This window comes from Myotis daubentonii, chromosome 4, assembly GCF_963259705.1.
Source record: "Myotis daubentonii chromosome 4, mMyoDau2.1, whole genome shotgun sequence".
Classification (NCBI taxonomy): domain Eukaryota; kingdom Metazoa; phylum Chordata; class Mammalia; order Chiroptera; family Vespertilionidae; genus Myotis; species Myotis daubentonii.
In genome coordinates, this window is record NC_081843.1 from 23,035,937 (window position 1) to 23,055,461 (window position 19,525).

The following is a 19,525-nucleotide window of genomic DNA, read 5'->3' on the forward strand; positions in this document are numbered from 1 at the left end:
GGCCTCCCCACAGAGAGCCACCCCCTGAACTGGAGAGGGACAGCAGTGTGTGTGGGGCTCAGGGGGTAAGAGCTTCTGGATGTTCCCCTAAGACAGGCTGGTAAGCCCTTCCTGTAAAGGCCAGATGGGAAATATTTTAGGCAGTGCAGGCCCCTCGCTCTTTGTTACCACAGCTCAGCTTTGCATTGTGGCATGAGAGCAGCCACAGACAACTGAAAACATGGCTGTCTTCCGGGAAACTGCTGCCGACCCCTCCCTGTCCCACGTGGTCGGCAATATTAGCACCATATTTTCAGCTGAGGGAACTGAGAAGCAAAGAGATGGCCATTTGCCCAGGTCGTCGAGGTGAGATGTGGGAGGTCTGGGATTTGATTAGAAAACCTGTTTGCTGCCCTGATGTTATTTTTGTTAGGTTGGCCCTTGATGTGCAGAAGTTATTTCCTTAATGGACTTGTTCTTTGCTTCGTGGTAAGAAAGGCCTCTGCTGCCCCAAGATGGCATCAGTGTTTGTCCACATAGTCCTAGAGCTTTAATTGCTGCTTTTCACATATTTAAATTATTCTGTTTGAATTTACTTTGATACATAGCAGAAGCAGAGATTTAAGTCTTGTTCCTTGCTCCCAAAATGGTTTCTTGCCCTGGCAACATTTATGGAGGAATCCATCTTTCCCACAGGGATTTGAAATGCTTCTCTTTATCCCTTATTGACTGCTTACAGTTAAAATTAACATTATCCTGTGGCCTTGACCAGATTGGCTGTTCAGTTCACTGAGGCCAAGTCAGGAATGGAATTTGAGATGGGTGGTCCTTTGCACTTCAACCTGGGAGGCCGCCATGCAGCAGCCCTGCTCTGCTGTCACTTGCAGTGTGTGCTGTGGCAGGTAATGAAGAGGAAGGAAATCACAGTGATAGACTAAACAGAAAATGGGATGTGCGGTGCTGGGACGAGAGAAAATTACAAGTTAGGCAGGGCCTCTGCCAGTGAGTGTCGCCAGCTTGGAGAAATATAATATTTATGTAATATAAGGAGATCAACCCAAACGTCACCTCCTGGCTCTACAGCAAAGTGAATGCATATAAAGTTAAAGTCTATTGAAACTGTGTGGGTTTTTTTGGGTGGGGGAATACCAGTTCTTGGACCATTTCCTTTCCCACCATTACCACCAGTGTCCACAGGCCGCGTGGGGAAGGCAGAAGGCACAGTCATCTGACTGCCTTATTCCTGTGATGTCCCCCTCCCTCTAAGATTCCTAGTATCAGAGTATTGTTTTATTTGTGTCCTCAGTCATGTTGATATTGAAGCAAATACAGGGCCGTGGTCCTGGCGACTGGAAATGCACAGCGTGGAAGGGAAGGGTTCTACCAGCATGATGGTGTGGATTGGGTCAGTGTTGGTCATTGCTATTTCTGTGGCTTCTGTGGTTCAGTGCCATGCATTTCTTAGGTGTATATAAAGCATTAAATGAGATAGTGCCAGTAGGGGCTTTGAACAGAGCTATACTAGTACTTGTATAAGGATTCAAATTTTAGCTAAAAGGTAGTAACCAACAATCCATACCTTTTATCTAAAGAGGATTTGAAGCAGCATATTAAAACAGATAAGAAAGAAATTGAGGTCAGTGGTAGGCAAATTGACACAAGTGGACATACAGGCTGGAGAAGATCAGAGCGGGGTTAGGGCACATCCTGGTTAGCACATGGCTAAGTACACTCACTAGATGCATAATTTTCTCTGTGAGCTTCCTAGTAGCCAATCCCAAGAGGGAAACAGTTTATAGGGCTTCTTGGGGGGGGGGGGGGGGCGGGGGAACCCCAAATAACTCCAGGAGAAATGAGAAGCTCCTGGACTTGAGATCCGAGTGGCACAGTGAATGATGTCTTGAATGTGTGGATGGGCAGTGACAACAGTTGTGTGATGTAGGTAGGAAATTTGGGTGGTTATTTAATATAAAGACATGGTTTCCTATGGGTGAATACTTCCTATGTAGAAGCTATCCAGGAGAGGAGCTCCTGTAAGTGATTATGGACTGTGTATTGGGACTCCTTCCCCGTCCCCCCCGCCTCTCCCCAGGGTCGCCTGTATGCTGACTATAGAAAACCAGGTATCTTAGTAAACTTGAGGATTTCCATGTCAGCGTGGACCCAAGTGTCACTCGGTCTGCTGTCTGATCTGCTGTTGATGGGCAGCTGTAACTGGGAATATGTCATTGTTCAGAACAGATGTGGTCCAGCAGCAGGGACCTTGAAGCACTTAGAAACCACAAGCCTGCTTTTTCCAGGCGGCTGAGGGTTCACCAAAGAGACAACTCCACACATATTCCATCCTGTCCTTCTGTTTTGTGTGGCTAATGAGAGTGAGCAGCTAAGCCCATTGGATAACTTGAGTTGTATAGGAATTATTTTTGAAAGGGAAAGGGAACTTGTGTAGACAAGTCGCTATAAATAGCCCGTAACCCAGATTGGTGGTTGGTGAGAGGACAGCGACCTGGACTAATGTGGATGTGCTTTCTTCCTAGGTGAACTGCGACAAGCCATCGTGGCCATGATGAACCGGAAGGATGAGCTGGAGGAAGAGAACAGGTATCCTGACCTCCAGGCTCGAGGCAGGGCCTCGTCCTTTGACATTCTACCTCCAGGACAGAAAATATCACAGATGAAAAAATTCTGCTTTATTGGGAAAATTGTGATCAATGATTTTGTATTTCTTTTTTGGTCTGTGAATTACCACTTTAATATGTATATATTGTAGTCTGAGTGAGCAAGGAATGAAACCCTTACATTCATGGTACTACCTTAGAATAAGCTTAAGATTTGGTAAAGCAATCTTTTTAAAACTAAAAAACAGCCTTATTTATATAGCATTCACATATCATACAATTCACCCATGTAAAGTGTACAGCTCAATGGTTTTAGCATGTTCACAGCTATATGAATCGCCACTAAAATTTTAGAACATTTTCATGTTAAAAGAACCCCATGTACCCTTTAACGGTCACCCTCAGACCCAGTGAAGCAGTCTTTTGACTAACCTTTAATTGAGGGCCTATCTGCCATGTTCCAGGCACTTGGAATACTTGGCTTAAAGTTTTTTCCACTAACGGGTACTTTGGCAAGATGGTACTTGAATTCTTTTGACTTTCCCAAAAGCTCAGGTGCAAACATTGAGAGGGCAAAGGGCTGTCTTTTGTATCCTGTGGAAACCAGTGCTAGATACTAGGCAGGTATCGTCTGTGTCGCTACCACCTGGCTGCCCGATGGGAGCCTCTTGACTGCCAGAACCTTGTCTAGGCTGCAGGGTGGTCAGGAGAGGGATTTGCCTGCCTCCCTGGGGGTTGGGGTGGGTCGGGTGCCTGTATGTGTGCACGCGTGCATGTGAGCGTGTGCTCATGTCACTCTCTCTTATTCTTTACTCAGATCAGGAATTAAGACTCTGTGGTGACATGTCATCATGATTTTCCTTTTTAAATCTTATTTTGGGCCCTGCTTGACAAGCTTCTCCCTAATCCTTTATGAAAGCATACAAAAGCAAACAAGCATGATTTCTAAAACAAAAGAGAATTTTTAAAAACAGGATCTTTAGACAGCACGATTTCCCCATGAAAACTTTCAACAAAGGGGCTGTAGACATTGCAGGGTTTTTCCTTGCTCCAGCTGGAGCTGTTATGGAAAAAGCCATAGGTTTTTGTCTTACCTTGTGAGAAACAGTAATCGCTGTGTGTTAATTTCTTCTCCTTCTCCTCCCATGATTTGTGTCAGAGTCCCAGGCCCAGGAGGGGAATTTTCTCACCGGTCTTGGAGAGTGTGGTGAACAGTGGGGCTGGGAGGTCAGACACTTTTGCTTATATTTCGATGTCCCAGGGCAAGTGTCGTCTAGAATTTGGAGGGAGATGCATCAGAGTCAGTAAATACTTCCTAGAAATAGCCATTTGAGGTCAGTGAAGTAGACGGTCAGCAGACCCAGGCTTGGCTCACTCCGAGGTGCTAACTTACAGTCATTTCTGGGTGAGCCGCTGTCTAAGACCAAGGATGGCAGATTCACAGCTGCACGTGTTTTGGAGGCTTAACAAACTCCAGACGTAAATAAAATATGACACGTGCAAACTCTATCCTATCTAATAAAAGAGAAAAATGGTAATTGGCGTACGACGATACCCTTTTCATTGGCTAATCAGGGCTATATGCAAATTAACTGCCAACTAAGATTGGCAGTTAACTGCCAACAAGATGGCGGTTAATTTGCATATGTAGGCACAATGCAGGGAGGCGAAAGGGAAAGCAGGAAGAAGCCCCCTGCCACTGACAGTGATTGGAAACCCAGGGGGGAGCTAAAAGCTGGGGGGCAGGGCAAAGGCAGCCCTGGGGCCACCTTTGCCCTGCCCCCCAGCCATGATCGGAGAATCAGGTGCCTTTGCTGCCCTGGCCAGTGATAGCAGGAAGTAGGGGTGGAGCCAGCGATGGGAGCTGGACACGGTCGAAGCTGGCAGTCCCGGGAGCTAGGGGTCCCTTGCCTGGGCCTAAAGTGAAGCCCACGATCGCGGGGCCGCTGCAACTGCGGGTCCCCGCTGCCCGGGCCGGATGCCTCAGCCAGAGGCCTCAGGCCTGGTCAAGGGGCCGATCCGGTGATTGGTGATCGGAGGGTGATGAGGGTCAACTCTTCTGGCCGAGGCATCAGGCCTGGGTGGGGGGCGGAGCCGGGGATTGGGGGGATATGATGGTCCCCTTGCTCAGGCCTGAAGCCTGGGTCAGAGGCGTCAGGCTTGGGCAGGGGGTGGAGCAAGCAATCAGAGGGAGATGGGGGTCCCCTGCCCAGGCATGATTCCTGGGCCAGAGGCCTCAGGCCTGGGCGGGGGCCAGAGCCAGTGATCAGGGGAAGATGGGGGTCCCCTGTCCAAGCCTGACACCTCTGGCGGAGGCGTCAGGCCTGGGCAAGGGGCCGATCAGGTGATCGGAGGGTGATGGGGGTCTACACCTCTGGCCGAGGCATCAGGCCTGGGCTGGGGGCAGAACCAGTGATGGGGGGAAATGAGGGTCCCCTGCCCAGGCCTGACACCTCTGTCAGAGTCGTCAGGCCTGGGCAAGGGGCCGATCCTGCGATTGGAGGGTGATGGGGGTCAACGCCTGAGGGCTCCCAGTATGTGAGAAGGGGCAGGCTGGGCTGAGGGACAGTGCCCCCCCCCCCCCACACACACACACCCAGTGAAGGATTTTCTTGCACCGGGCCCCTAGTAGCTCTATAAACTCTCTATATGCTTGTTTAACCTGGAGGCTGCAGGGGTCAGGGTTAAAGTGTGTTTTGTGAGTAGGAGTGAAAATGAGGATGGACATCTGTCAGGTAATCTGAGCCTGTGTTGTATTTTGATGGCTCAGATGATTTTGGTTTGAACTGGCGTCCTTTCCTTTGTTAACTCTCTTCTTCAGGTGGCTGGGACATAGTGGCCTCTGATGAATGTGCTGCACCTTTGGCTGGGATGTCTGAAGGGGCACCGTTTCTCTTGATTTCAGCTGCCCACAGGCTATAGGGACACAGAGCCTAGAGCACAGATGGTTCCCCTGGGGTCATCCTAATGATTGAGGCTTTTGAGCAGAGTTTGGTATCTCCTTAAAGGAATTTGTAATGAGATAGACTAGAATTATGGCTTATGTGTAGCCTTGTGGAAAATGAATGATTAGGTCTTGACCAAATGTCTGTGTCCTGGGCTCGATGGGCTCTGGGTTCACAGCATCTGAACGGATGGGCCCTCCTCTTCCAGATCACTGCGGAGCCTGCTGGACGGTGAGATGGAGCACTCGGCTGTCCTCCGGCAAGAGGTCGACACCTTGAAGAAGAAGGTGGCTGAGCAGGAGGAGCGGCACGTCATGAAGATCCAGGCCTTGGCAAGGTAGGAGGGCAGAGACACCGGGGGTGGGCCTGGGAGGCTTACTGAAGCGCAAGCACACCTTTACCAACACAGTTTAATTAAAAAGTGTTGTGACCAGTAGCAATAAAATGTATGCATTTGAAATTTTAATATTTTATCAAATACATGTTGAATAATATGTACACACGTGATTCAGAATGCAAAGCATATAACTGGTTACAGTGTGCAATTTCCAGTGACCACGTTTGCCCAGGGGATGGGCGATGTTACTGTTTCCAGAGCTGTCCATGCATGCGCACATCTCTGGATGTGTGTACCTGCTTTTCATTTCCCTCCCGCCTCCCTTCCTCCTTTCCTCCCTTAATGCACGGTGGTGGCGTGTCTAACACACACTCACTCTACATCATGGAGATGGTTCTGTGTTGTGCACAGGCTGCCATCTTTAGTAACTCATATGTCATTGTCTGACTGCACCAGCATTCATTTGACCGGTGTGCCAACAGCCAGCTTTAATGTGGTTTCCGGTCTTTTTTTTTTTTCTTTTTCTTTTTTTTTTTTTTTGGTTTCCAGTCTTTTGCTACTTCTAATGCCGCTGCGAGTAACCTTTGTGTTTGTTATTTTGCTCCTACATGACTATATTTGTTGGAAAATTTATGGAAGTAGAATAGCAGGGTGAGAGTTCTGTGCTTTTCTCAGGGGAGAGATCCTCGACTTGCCCTCCATGGAGGCTCAGCCAGCTTACGTTCCACAGCAGCAGGGAGAGGGCGGGACTGAGCAGCCCACAGGGGTCGGCTCCAGCCTCTGGGCCTTTGATAGCACTGCAGGTGAAACATGGCGCTGGCGGACTATTTTTCATTTGCATTTCCCTAATTAAGAGTATGGCTGAGCCTGTTTTTATTTAAGAGCCATTTTGTTTTTCTATGACTTTATTTATATCTTATTAAGAAAACTATACAGGGAACCTCCCAAAATCCCAGCTCCCATAAAACCATGCATCTCTACAGAATTTGTTCACATGGAAAGATATTTTTATGGATGTATTTAACATCTATAGCCTGTCATGCTTAGTTTGCCTCTCTCCCCCACTGAAGCTTCAGGTTAACTGTTTCTGATGTAGCATTTCACTGAATTAATGTCATATTAAATAAGCATTTGCTAGACATTTGAGTGGTTCCAGTTTCCTCCCCATTTTAGGTAAGATAAACAATTTATTGGTTGTGAATGTAAAACTACTTTAAAATAAGACCAGGAGATAAGTGTGACTTGTGGACATGCGAGGGAGTCGGGAGTTAAGTAAACTTGCAGCAGCAGCATTTATCGTCCCTGTGCTGTCAGAGCGAGTGGCACTAATGTAATTGTTATGTATGTGGAATCGAAAGTTGGCACCCTAGTCCCATATTTAACTTTAATTTGAACTTTTCTCCTTTCTCTACATTTTAAAATGACACCTCAAGAGCATCAGAGACAGTTAAACGACTACGGCAAATGCCTAATTTGGCATTTTGTCATCTGGGCCACCATTTCATCTGGCCCTGCAGGATTCTGTGGTGGAATGGTGTTTGCTCACAGTACAGGCTGCGGTCTGTAGAGAGCGGTTTTGATTCATCAGAGAAAGACAGACTTATATTCCCTGCCACTTTGGATTTTGTTCAGAGTCAGCTCCATTGTGTGAAGATGGCAAGTTTCTGGGTGAACTGCTTAACCTTCACAAGTGTGCACTTCCCCATTTATAACTTGGCGAGGCTAAGCTACCCACATGGGAGGACCTCGTGTGGAAGTACATAAAGTTCTGAACACCAGCGAGCTGTTGCGAGCGTATTTTACAGGAAGTGTATGTTAGCCTGTGATAATCCTTAGGAAAATTTTTCCCAGCAATGGAGTAGAAACATTTTTCTTAACTAAGCAGTGCTATGACCTGAAGTCTCCTCATTTAAACAATGGGGAGCCAAGAGTTTAAGGTACCTGAAGGTTCACAGTTTGCAGGTAGAAGGAACATTTGTAAAATAAGCGAATACTTCAGGAAAAAAAAAAAAAGGAAAAAAGCAAACAGGGAGGCTGGATGTGTATGTTTTGAAAAATCCAGCTGCTGACATGTTCCAGGCACAGTTCATCTTTGCTGCCCGTCAAGCTTTCTTCTTGCTACAGAAGGAGCAGCTGTCAATGTTCTCAGGTGGGGGCCGGGTGGGGCAGCGAGGCTGGGCCAGGGCTGTGTGAGCACTGGGGCACCCTGTTCTCAGGTCACATGTGTTCAGGTGGCAGGTATCATAATGCCAGTGGTTTAGCCTAGTGGTTGGTGGCGAGGATTCTGGCATTGGACTGTGGGGGTCTGATTATGGCTCTAATGCTGATTAGTTGTATGACCTTGAGCAAGTTACTTAATGTCTCTATTTCCTTAGTTTTAAATTGAGGATAAGAAAACTCTCACTTCCTAGGGTTGTTGCACAATAAAATGAGAGACCATATGTCAGTTCAATAAATGTGCTTCATAAATGCTCAATAAATGTTAACTATCATTATCATTTTTCTTCAGTATGGTAATTATATTACTAAGAAACCCTGCCGCATCAAAAGTTATATTTTAACAGCAGTGGTGCAGAAAGAATTAAGTACTAGGCTATTTCAGACATAAAAATGAAATGACTTATATTCTAAGAGTGTGTTTGTGTGTATGAGTGTTTTACTAGTTTTGAGTATATGCTAATTGTAAAACTAAAACATCCCTGAACAAGTTCATCATTTTATTACACATCTCTTTTTGCTCAGAATTAATGCCTTTCCTTTCATGCTCTCATGGCTCAACCATGATTGGGGCCATATAACCAGTCAGTGCTTATGTGTCCCAAGCAGCTGCTGGTTTCTGAGGCAGTGGCGTTACAATCGGTGGCAGCTCAGGGTGGGTAAGCCTTGCTTCCTGAGTAATCGATGGCCATGTTTCCCACTGAATGAAGAGAACTCAGGCTGTGAGTCAGGTGATCACAGAGAGAAGGCACACGTTGACATGAGAGGTACCTTTGAGAGAAGCAAGTGAATGGGGTTGTGCATTAGTGCGGAGACGTTTTTTCTTTCTGTTCATTGTATCAGTTATCTCTTGCTGTGTAACAAAATATCTCTAAACATGCACCTTAAAACAACAAACATTTATGATCCGCCAGGATTTCTGTGAGTTGGGAATCTGGGATGGCTCAGCTGGGTGGTCCTGGCTCTAAGTTCCTCACAAGGTTGCAGTCAAGCTGTTGGCTAGAGCTGTAGTCACCTGCAAACTTGGCTGGGGCTGGACGGGCCACTTTTAAACTTTTATTCTTCTTAATCTTCACCCGAGGAGTGAGGATATTTTTTTCATTGATTTTCAGAGAGTGGAAAGGAGGGAGGAAAGGGAGAGAGTGAGAGAGGAGAGAGAAGCATCGATATGAGGGAGACATCTAAACAAATGAGAGGAGACCAATAACAAACTGGCTCAAGTTACAAAAGGAATTTATTGGCTCACATAACTTAAAAGCCCAGAGGAAAAATAGCTTCAGGAAAGACTGGATCTATTGGTTGCCTCGGAATCGAACCCGTGACACTCTGGTGCTAGGCAGACACTCTTAACCACTGAGCAATGCCAGTTAGGGCTGGAGGGGCCACTTTTAAGCTCACTCGTGTGGCTGTTGCCAGGAGCTCAGCTCCCTGCCTTGTAGGCTTTCTCCACGTGGCTGCTCACAACACAGCAGCTGGCTTCTTGGGTAACTCGAGCTATAGAACACACCTGACATGGTAGCTCCTGTTTCTTTTATAACCTGGTCTTGGAAATGAGACACGATTACTTCTGCTGCATTCCATTGTCACACAGATCAACCTTGTTCATGTGGGAGAATCTACACATGAGTGTGCCTGCCAAGAGGTAGGGGATTGGGTGGGGGTCATTGGGTGCCATCTTGGAGGTTACCTACCACATCCACCATGCTTCTGTTTCGCCTTGGGGCAGACACTACCCCAATCTCTCCTGGCTGGTTCTTCCTCATCCCCATTCTGCACATGTAGTTTGGTGCAGCTGACTCTACCACTGCCTGCCCTGGATTCCAGAGCAGGCCAGATGATCCAGGCCTGGACAGTCAGCTTGTCCCATCCCTTGGCCATCATGATCGAGTTAAAGAAGGGCCTGCTGCCAGGCTGATCTGATGAGCCGATTACAGCATTCTTGAGGGGATATGGAGTAAGCCAGGAGCTGTTGGCAGCGGTCTGCTACTGTGTGGGAAGATGCTGACCTCCCCATGGTGACAACACAGTGGAGAAATAGAGGGATAGATGGAGAGAGAAACCCACAGGTCCTGATCCCATTTGAGCTCCTGGATCCAGTCGTTCCTGAAGCTATTTTTCCCTCTGGACTTTGCAGTTATGTGAGCCAATAAGTTCCTTTTGTAACTTGAACCAGTTCATCACTGGTCTCCTCTCTTTTGTATCTGGAGTCCTGACTAACGAGACTTCCTAGTTGGGATGTTAGGGGATTGGAGCAAGTGGTGTTTTCTCTGTGCTCCCTCAGCAGTCAACCTGCCACCTTCCCAAAGAGACTTGCATTTTGTTGTGACTCATCACGGATGTGAACACCCCCCTGGATTGTGTGACAGAGCCCTGCTCAAGGCCTTTCCTTCCTGTCTCTCATGTTGGGACCAGCCTTACTGTCATTCTTTGTCACACTGGTGCTCTAGCAAGAACCTGTTGTCAGTTGTGTGACCAGAGCTATTCCCTTTCCCCGTCTGAGCCTCTGGGTCTTTGTCTGTTTAAAAATATAAGAGGAGGTGGGTGGCATGGCCCCTTCCAAACTTCATGTAAGGATGCTGTGCACCTGTGTCCTGACATAATAGTCTTAACTAATATTAATATGCTTTTGGCAGTAGAAACCCAAACCAATTTAGCTTAGGTCAGCAGGGGAATTTTGTGTTGCTGTAACTAACTGATCTCTCTTTAGGCGTCACTGGACCCAGGTGCTCTGTGAGGTCTTGCTCTCCTTCCCCCCCTCTAGGTATTGGCCCTCTAGGTATTGTCTCCTTCTTGGGTGGGGCCTCTGCACACAGCCGCAAAGATGGCCTTTTCTGGCACCAAGCCTCATGCAGGATCCACAGAGAAGAGACCCCTTTCTCCTGACGCCTTCTATAACATTTAGGGAGGCTCTTCACTGGGCATGTTGTGGCCAGGAGGGAGCAGAAGGCATGGTTAACGGCCTCGCCAGGTCCCCAGGTGGGCAGATACATCATGACGGTTATGCTTCCTCGGAGGATTATGTGAAAGATTACATGCGCTGATGCTCCTCAAGCAGTCAGTGCAGCTTGGGTCTGTCATGAATGCTCAGAGGAAGGCCCCTGCTTCCTTCTTAGCTGCTGCCTTGCCCGTGGGTGCCTAGGGATGTGGAGGGTAGGCCAGATCTGTGGGTTCTTTCGTGTCCCCGCTTCCCGCTGCAACAAGCATGTTGGAACTTGTTGCCACTGGCCTTCATCTGACCTCAGCTCCTCCTGGTGTATTTTCCTAGCCCTGCCTGCCCAGCATGTGTCCCTTTGTTTATGTTTCCCTGTTGGGCTGCTGAGCAGTGATTGCTGTGACAGTGTCCTGCATGTGCGACAGAACCATGCTGCACAGTGGTAAGGGAAGGCTGGACCAAGGGTCCTAGAAGCCCAGCACACATCACTCTATCCAGCCTCCTGGGAGGCCTTTATTGGCTTTCTATGAAGGCTTTAAATCTCAGTGTCTGCCCTAAAGCTCAGTCTCCGCCTTTAAAAAAATTTATTAGAGAAATATGAAGGATATGCCTTCTGTGAAAAAGGACAGTAAATTTCTCCAGTGTCCGTCTATTGACATTGATTATGTTTCTTTTTTTATCACAAGAAGTGAATGGTCAGAGTTGAGAAAGTCAAACATGGGCTTGGAATCTGAGCCTGTCCTGGGTTAGGGGGCCTTCGGAACCGAGAGCCTGGGCCTCTCCCCTGCCAGCTCCCCTGATGTAACGCATGCTCCGCCGGGAGAACTGGTAGGCTTCATCCTGCTGCCAACGAAGGCGAGAGCGGCTGTGGCGGTTCTGGGGTCTCATCTGGGCTCAGCAAGAAGTGCAGCTATTGATTAGCAATGTCTGCCGTGGACATGGGGAGAGGGGTGGGAAGCATGTACCGTCCCCGTGTTAGTGCTGGTGAGCAGTGGAAACGGCTTGGCTCGGGAAGGCTCAACACCAAGGTGGCAGTGCTGCACAGGAGCCTGGAGAAGGGAGGTTTGCCGGGTTTTTAAAAGAAGTCCCCATTGTTCAGTTCTGTCTGGTAAAAGAAATGTGCTCTGGAGGAGTACCTCAAACCTGTTCATTTTGTTGTTGTATAAAACAAAATGAAACTTTGCTCTCAGGTTGAGTGGAGAGCAGAAAGAAAGCCCACTTTTTATCTGTGTGTCTTTGAGAAAATTAACATTTGCTGTCTTGCCTGATTCAGAAAGCACAGGTTTGTGGACAGAGAGCTGGGGAGGAAGAGCAGGCTCTTTCGCTGGAAGAGGAGTTGCTGTAGTGGACACTACTGTCTTTCTGAGAGCCCTCTCCACATTTCTCTCGCACTGGAGGACCCGCCATGGCTTGATTTTTTTTCTTTTTTCTTGGTTGGTGGTAGGGGTTGAAGTCTCCCAAGCACTGAGGTTCAGCCCTATCTTGTCCAATTTGGTCAAGATAATTCTGCCTCCTTTCCACAGTGATTGGTTCAGCTAAGTGTGGTCATTGGACTCGCTTCAGACAGTGGGCACGTGGTCTAGTTCAGGCCAGGGAGATCTGGGTGGAGGTTTGCTGGGACTTTAGAGGAAGAGGGTCCCTTGGTCGTGGGTGTCTGGGATGGCTCCATTTTCTGGACCGAAGCTGTGAGGGTGTAAAGGCTGGACCTGCTTTATTCATTTTACCACCATGAGGGAGACAGCCTGAGGTGAGCTGATGCTGCAGCGTGGGACGGAGAGGGATGGGGTGAGGGACCTGGGTTTGATGACATCCACATGCTGCTGAATCAGTCTCCCCTTGAAGCCATATTTCCCACTTACATGGACCAGTAAATCCCCCTTGCTATTTATGCCATTTTGAGTTGGATTTTCTGTTTCCTGTTACATCCTGAGCACTCCTGGATACAGAAGGCTGTGCCCACCATCTCCTGCCTGGCCATGGCATAGGTCAGGTCCCCCTCTGCTGTCCTTCCATGGCACCCAGTATCCCTCCACAGACAGTGGAACCTGGTTTCTCAAACTTAGATCATTCTGGGAGTCTGTTTGAAACCGAATCATTTTTTTTTCCCATTAGAAATAATGTAAATTGAATGAATCCTTTCCAGACCCCCAAGTAATTCCCTGTTTTAACCTTTCTTATATACAGTACATGTCTATTGTTTATAAAGAAACACTTTTAAAAAACAAAAAGGGCATGAAATGTAAATTTAGCAAAAAGGAAAGGAAATGTACAGTAAAAAATGAAAATTTGCAATAATTATAAGCAGCAACAAAAGCAAAAAAAAACCACATGAAAATATTCACAACATAATATCCTGAGATTTTAACAGTGGCAAACTGACTCATATTCGCGCATTCTTTTCTGTCACCTGAGAGATGCGTAACTGATCAGACAGGTATCAGTGTGGAAGGGTTGTCAGGTTGAGAAGCGAGTTGTTTGAGATGGGAGGTGTTCCAGAAACGAGGTTCCACTGTATAGTATTGGCAGCTTTGAGTGTATTGTCTTTCCTTTCAGACTAAACTCCACAAGGGCAGAGACCATGCTTTTCTGCTCACCTTGTTTGTTTCCCTTGTGACTAACGCAGTGCCCGGCCACAGCAGGTGCCCTGCAATGTTGGTGAAATGAAGGAGCAGATGGACCATGGGGCAGTGACATTCACTTGGTCGGAGTCTCATTTTGGGGACTGCTAGCTTTTTCAACATCTCGATGGCTCTTCTTCTTTTAGCGCAATACAGTTGCAGTGACCTTAGCTTTAGACCTGCTAATGGTCATCACCTGCCCTAAGACTAGATTCTGGTCACTTTTGGGGAATTGGAGCCTTCTGCAAATCCCGCAGCCATGCATTTAATTCTTACCACGTAGTGTAGGTAGATAGTGAGAACTAGTAGTAGCAGGTGACGGAAGCCCACCTAAACTGGCTCATGGAGAAGTGTGGTTGATTGGCTCATGTAACCTAAAAGTTTAGGAGAAGACCTAGCTATCTACCCAGCTGGATCCGGGGGCTCAGGGGGGCAGGCAGGACCCGTGTCATTCCACGCCTCCCCTCTCTGTCCCTTGGTGGCAGCTCCCTGTTAGGCCTCCTCTTCTTTTGTGATGACCAGAGGCCCCAGCAGCTCCAGGCATAAGTCCCGTCAGCGTGGCAACCCCTGGGGAAGGAGAGCGCTTCTCCCCGAATGCTCCGGGGAGTCTTGGATTCACTCTCATTTCCCCAGTGGGATGTGTTATTCTTGCTGTGTGGCCTGGGTCAATGCCCCCCTGGAGCCAGGGGGTGGCTGACGTTTCCTCACTGACGACAGGGACAGACTCCTTCCCTCAAGAGGAAAATCGGGTTCCTGCCATCAGACGGGGCTGAGTGCTGGGGAGGCAGAGGCAGCAGATGTTCCCTGCAGTGGGCTCCCCTCCCCATCACAGGTGGGCTCTGCGGATTTCCCCAAGTGAAGGCACTGTGCTCTTTCTCGAGGCAGCTGTGCTCAGTGAGGTCAACGTCAGCCACTCTCACCTGTTGTCCAGTGTCCCTGCACTGTGTTCTCTCTCGTGTCTTTCCGTGTTTGGATCGTAGTGCATGATAGTAATCTGACTGCATTAGCAGGCACTGACTCCAGCGACTTTGGCATCATTAGATGCATAGTTCTCAGTCTCAGCAGAACCGTATTTCTTTCTTTATAAAAATATTTGGTAACGAGCTACCCCCTTACTATCCTGAAATGAAATTCATAGCTAATATAACCTACCTATGTAAATAACTTTTAAAAAATGGGTACAACAGCCTAACTCCAACATGAAAGAAAGAAAAGGAAAGTAATTTATAATAGAAAGCAGATTTCAGTATATATTGGCCGGGCATGCCTTTGTAGAAAACATGTGGAGGTTAATGGCTTGCACCTACTTATAATGCATGAGTTTGGATTTATAGGCAGTAAGAAGGTCAGAAGTCATTCTTTATAAGCAATACAGAAAATGAAAGCGCAGAGTCTGGGTGGACTCTGGGGTAAAAACTCATACATTCAGTGTAGAGTAAATGAAGTAGATTGTAGGCTGAGATTATGAACAAGTATTTCACCTACATGGAGAGCCATCAGGACAGTTGAAAGTATGGCAGGACGTGGGTTGCTCTTGGTTTGGGACTGCCTTGGCCTCTCAGGTCAGTGAGTATTCCTGGCCTTACGCAGTGAATGCTGGAAGCACCCTGTCATCATTGTGACGTGCAACAGTGTCTGCACTCCTCTGCCTTGCTTAGACTTTGCTGTACATTACACCCACCAGGGGAACTTGTAAAATGACCATGTCTACACTTCTAGAAGGCAGTGTGGGTCCCCAGTGAGAATCATTGCTTTTAGTTCTTTCCCCAGTGTTCTCATTTTCAACATCATTTGCAAATGTACTGTCAGAATTTTGTGTTTAGGAGCTTTCTGGTCCATTTTCTTTTTTTAATTTCATAGCTAATATAACCTACCTATAGGGGACAGACATTTACCCTTAAGAGGAAAATCTGGGGCTCCTGCCATCAGACAGTGCTGGGTAGGCAATGGCACCAGATGTTCCCTGAGTGGGCTCGTCTCCTCATCACATTAAAAAAAATGTGTTTTATTGATTTTTTTTTTTTAAGAGAGGGGGAGAGAGCTAGAAACATCGATGAGAGAGAAACATGGGATTGGTGTCTCCTGAAGGCCCCCTACTAGGGATCAAACCTGCAACCCCAGGCATGTGCCCTGACTGGGAATCGAACCGGCAACCTCTTGGTGCATGGATGATACTCAACCAGCTGAGCACACTGGCCGGGCATGACCCCTTTTCAGTTGCCTCACTCTTTTAGAGTTTTTAGCTAGAGACTGAACCCTGACCACATTATATTACCTGTTGAGCTCCTACTGTGCATCCCAGCCCACTCTGGTTCTCCAGTCTCTTACTTATCCTGGGGCACGAAGCTTGCTCCCCACAGGTGGCTGGCTCTCTCGTTTGGCAGAGTCTGATCGCTGAGTGAGTTGTGCTCTTCATCATTGTCTAGCACATCCTGCCAGCAGCTGATGGGTCTTGAATGACTTACACCAGAGCAGCCGAGGAGAATTGAGTACATGGGGTGGAACTAGAATGAGTGCTAGACACATGTGGCAGGGCAGTAGACACGATGGCTTCAGAGGTTTCCTGAAGTCTCATGCTACCAAAATTGAGTGAAGACAGATGGTTAGTTAATACTCATTTATTCATTGACTCATCAAATATCTATTTCATATTAAACCTATAAAAGAGATAAACAGGATGCAGCTGACTCTAATTTCTAGGTGTTGAAAGTCAAGAGAGGGATGTATAAACACAGATTTTAACCTTTTGACTGACAATTCCTTATGCTCCAGTTGAGGTGGCCATTGTTAAAGGAAGTGTAGTGTAACGGTGTGGGGAAAGCCTTGGACTTGAGCCCTACTCAAGGATGGGACCTGGGGAAAGGTGAGTGAGGCCTGAGGGTGCAAAGTTTAAGGAGGCACTCTCTCTGAGGATCACGCACGTGCCCCTTCTGGTTGTGTAGTGTCTGATGGTCATTTTATGCCTAATGCTTCTTGTCTAGAAAACTGGGATAATAATAGTCTCTCCTTTATAGATACATGCAAGAGCTGATGCATGCAAAGTGCTATGCACAGTGAGTGCCCGAGTAAGTGCTTAGTAAAAGCCTCCCATGATTATTATTCGTTTTGTGGAAGTAAATTATTCTTCTATTCAGGGCTGCAAAGACTCATTTTCTGGAGTTCATCTAGCCTGCTATTGCTCAGATGTAACTAACTTTCTAACAAAGAGTTCTCTGGGTTGAAGAACTAAAAGCCTTGCTTAGGCTTTGCTATACATTACAGACACCAGGGGAGCTTTTAAAAACGATGTCCAGGCTGCCCTCTAGACCAATTAAGTCAGAATCTGTCATAAGACCCACATGCTCAGGTAATTCCAGTGTGCACCAAGGTTGACAACTGGTGGTTTAGTGCAGCACTTCTCAAGCACACCTGGGATCCTGATCGACTTCAGACTCTGTTTCTGCAGGTCTGGGAGGGGCCTGGTAGGTATCTCTAGTTCCAGAGTGAGTGATGCTGGCGCTGCTGCTTCCTATACCACATTGGAGTAGCAAGGGCTCAAACAGAATGCGAATAATGATCTGAAAGGGTAAGTTCAATTTTTCGAGATCCCTGGGGCTCTTAGGTGAAGGTACTTGTGATATTTACCTCAGAACTGAGTTGGGAGTTAGTGTTTGCTTGTTGGTTTGTTTGAAAAATACGAAAAATGCTGTGACCCAGTACAAGAACGAGCACTATTAACACTTGTCATTTTTATTTTCTACTTTATTTTTAAGTGGACTGTAAACAACATGTAGGCTTGCATTTGGTGGGTTTCAAAGGATCAGCGCCAGCACATTGTCCTGCACCTGGCTTTGCTCACCCAACACTTAGCTGAATACGTTCAGGTTAAGGTGCACACAAGTGGGCTTTGAGGACAGAGTTCTGCCATGATTGGTCAGCTGGAGATTTCTCAAGAAAGCTCTTGTTTTCATGTTTTAAACTATTACCTTTAAGTTGTAAAACCAATATAATAATCTGAAGTGGAGAAAAGAGCCCCAAATCTCACAATCCTAGCATGATCATTATTTCCACTGTTAGTCCATTTAACTACAATTTTTGCATAGTTACAGAACCATGAGTGTGTACCTGCAATTTTTATTCAATTATTTTGTTTTCTTTTTTAAAAAATTAAATTTATTTTTATTGATTTCAGAGAGGAAGGGAATGGTAGAGAGAGATAGAAACATCAATGATGAGAGAGAATCATTGATCGGCCACCTCCTGCATGCCCCCCACTGGAGATTGAGCCTGCAACCCGGGCATGTGCCCTTGACCAGAATCGAACCCAGGACCCTTCAGTCCACAGACCAATGCTCTATCCACTGAGCAAAACCAGCTTGGCTGGCTAGGGGTATATTATGTTTTCTTGCATTTATATGTAGATTTCAAATTATGTCTATATAGAGACTTTTTTTTTTCTTTCCGTAATATAAAAGTAAGGCACAAATTACAACCCACAAGTATGGGAAGAACAGTAAAGTTTAAAGAAGAAAACCATCAGGACACAATTATTTTTAATGTGTTTTATTATTTATGAGGCACTAGATCCCAGTTTATGTATACATTTACTTATTCATATTACATAACCCAAATCATTCTGAATCTATAAGTTGATGATCTTCTTTGAAAAGCAATATCATAAACCTTTTCTGATGTTATTCTCTTATGGATATCACTTTGGATGGCCATTGAAATCTGTTCAGATATGTCTGTGTTTCTCACACAGTGGTTTCCTTAACTATTCCTCCCGCTTCCCCTTTTAGGAGAAGTTTTTCCATGAAAACACACACACACACACACACACACACACACACACACACACACACACACACGTAAGTTTCCTTACTCTAGATTCCTAGAAGTGGAGCTCTTATATTAGAAGGAGTGAGTGTCCATAACAGCTCTTGATTCATGTTGTCAAAATCTTTTTCAAGAAAGAGTTCTCACTTGATAGCCTACCTTGATGTCATTTAAAAAAAAAAATTCTCACTCAAGGGTATGTTTTTTTGATTTTAGGGAGAGAGATAGAGAAACATCAATGTGAGAAAAACATCGATCAGTTGCCTCCTGTATACGCCTTGACCTGAGATCACACCTGCAACCTAGGCATGTGCCCTAATCGGGAATTGAACCTGCAACCTTTTTGGTGTATGAGACAATGCTCCCACCAACCGAGCCACCCGCCAGGACTAGGTGCCATGTTTAGTGGCCAACTAGCATACCACAGTTTACTTAGCAGTTTCCTCAGAGGTTAGTGTTTCGGTTACTTCTGGATTTTGAGATTGTGGCAAAGGTTGAAATGCTCTCCTCATGTCTGTAGCTCGTTTTCCCTCTGCCAGTTTCATTGCCCAGTATGTTCCCAGCAGTGGGATCACAGGGCAAAGTGTGTGAATGCTTTCATGGCACACGCTGTGTGTTGTTCTGGCCCCAGGCTGAGGCTGGAGGACCTGCCCACTAGAGCCTGAGCCGGTTCTGTCATCATTCATCACCTCTTAAGCTTCTGGTTTTTGCAACTGTGAAAGGTGAAGGGATCTGTGGTCTGAATGATTTTCCAGCTGATTTTTCTTATGTGAGTACAGATGTGGGAATCCCCTACAGGTAGGAGAATGGAAATGCCAATGTGTTACCATCTGAACTTATATTTGTGGAAGCACCTTCTCAAATGCCATGAACTGTGGCGCCGTATCACTTCCTCCATAGCCTTTCAGCATTTTGCAACCAATATGTTTCCTAGGTATTTTTCCATATGGAAATGATGGACGGGAACAGATAGAGCGGCATCTCTTAAAGCAACTGTGTACAAGGGAGAAAGCCACATGCTTGTTTATTTTCTCTGATTCCAGAATCCAATCAAAGACTCA

General features: G+C 46.6%; 1 protein-coding gene across 6 annotated transcripts in view; it reads left to right on the plus strand.

The window, feature by feature from the left end:
* The window catches only part of SNX29 (sorting nexin 29), a 438,387-nt gene that overhangs the window by 118,641 nt on the left and 300,221 nt on the right, over positions 1-19,525 (plus strand). For all 6 annotated transcript variants that reach the window (XM_059693199.1, XM_059693196.1, XM_059693200.1 and 3 more), the window contains 2 exons: positions 2,517-2,580; positions 5,751-5,879. In XM_059693199.1, coding sequence (XP_059549182.1) covers positions 2,517-2,580; positions 5,751-5,879 — 193 coding nt within the window. The remainder of the gene's footprint in view (positions 1-2,516; positions 2,581-5,750; positions 5,880-19,525) is intronic.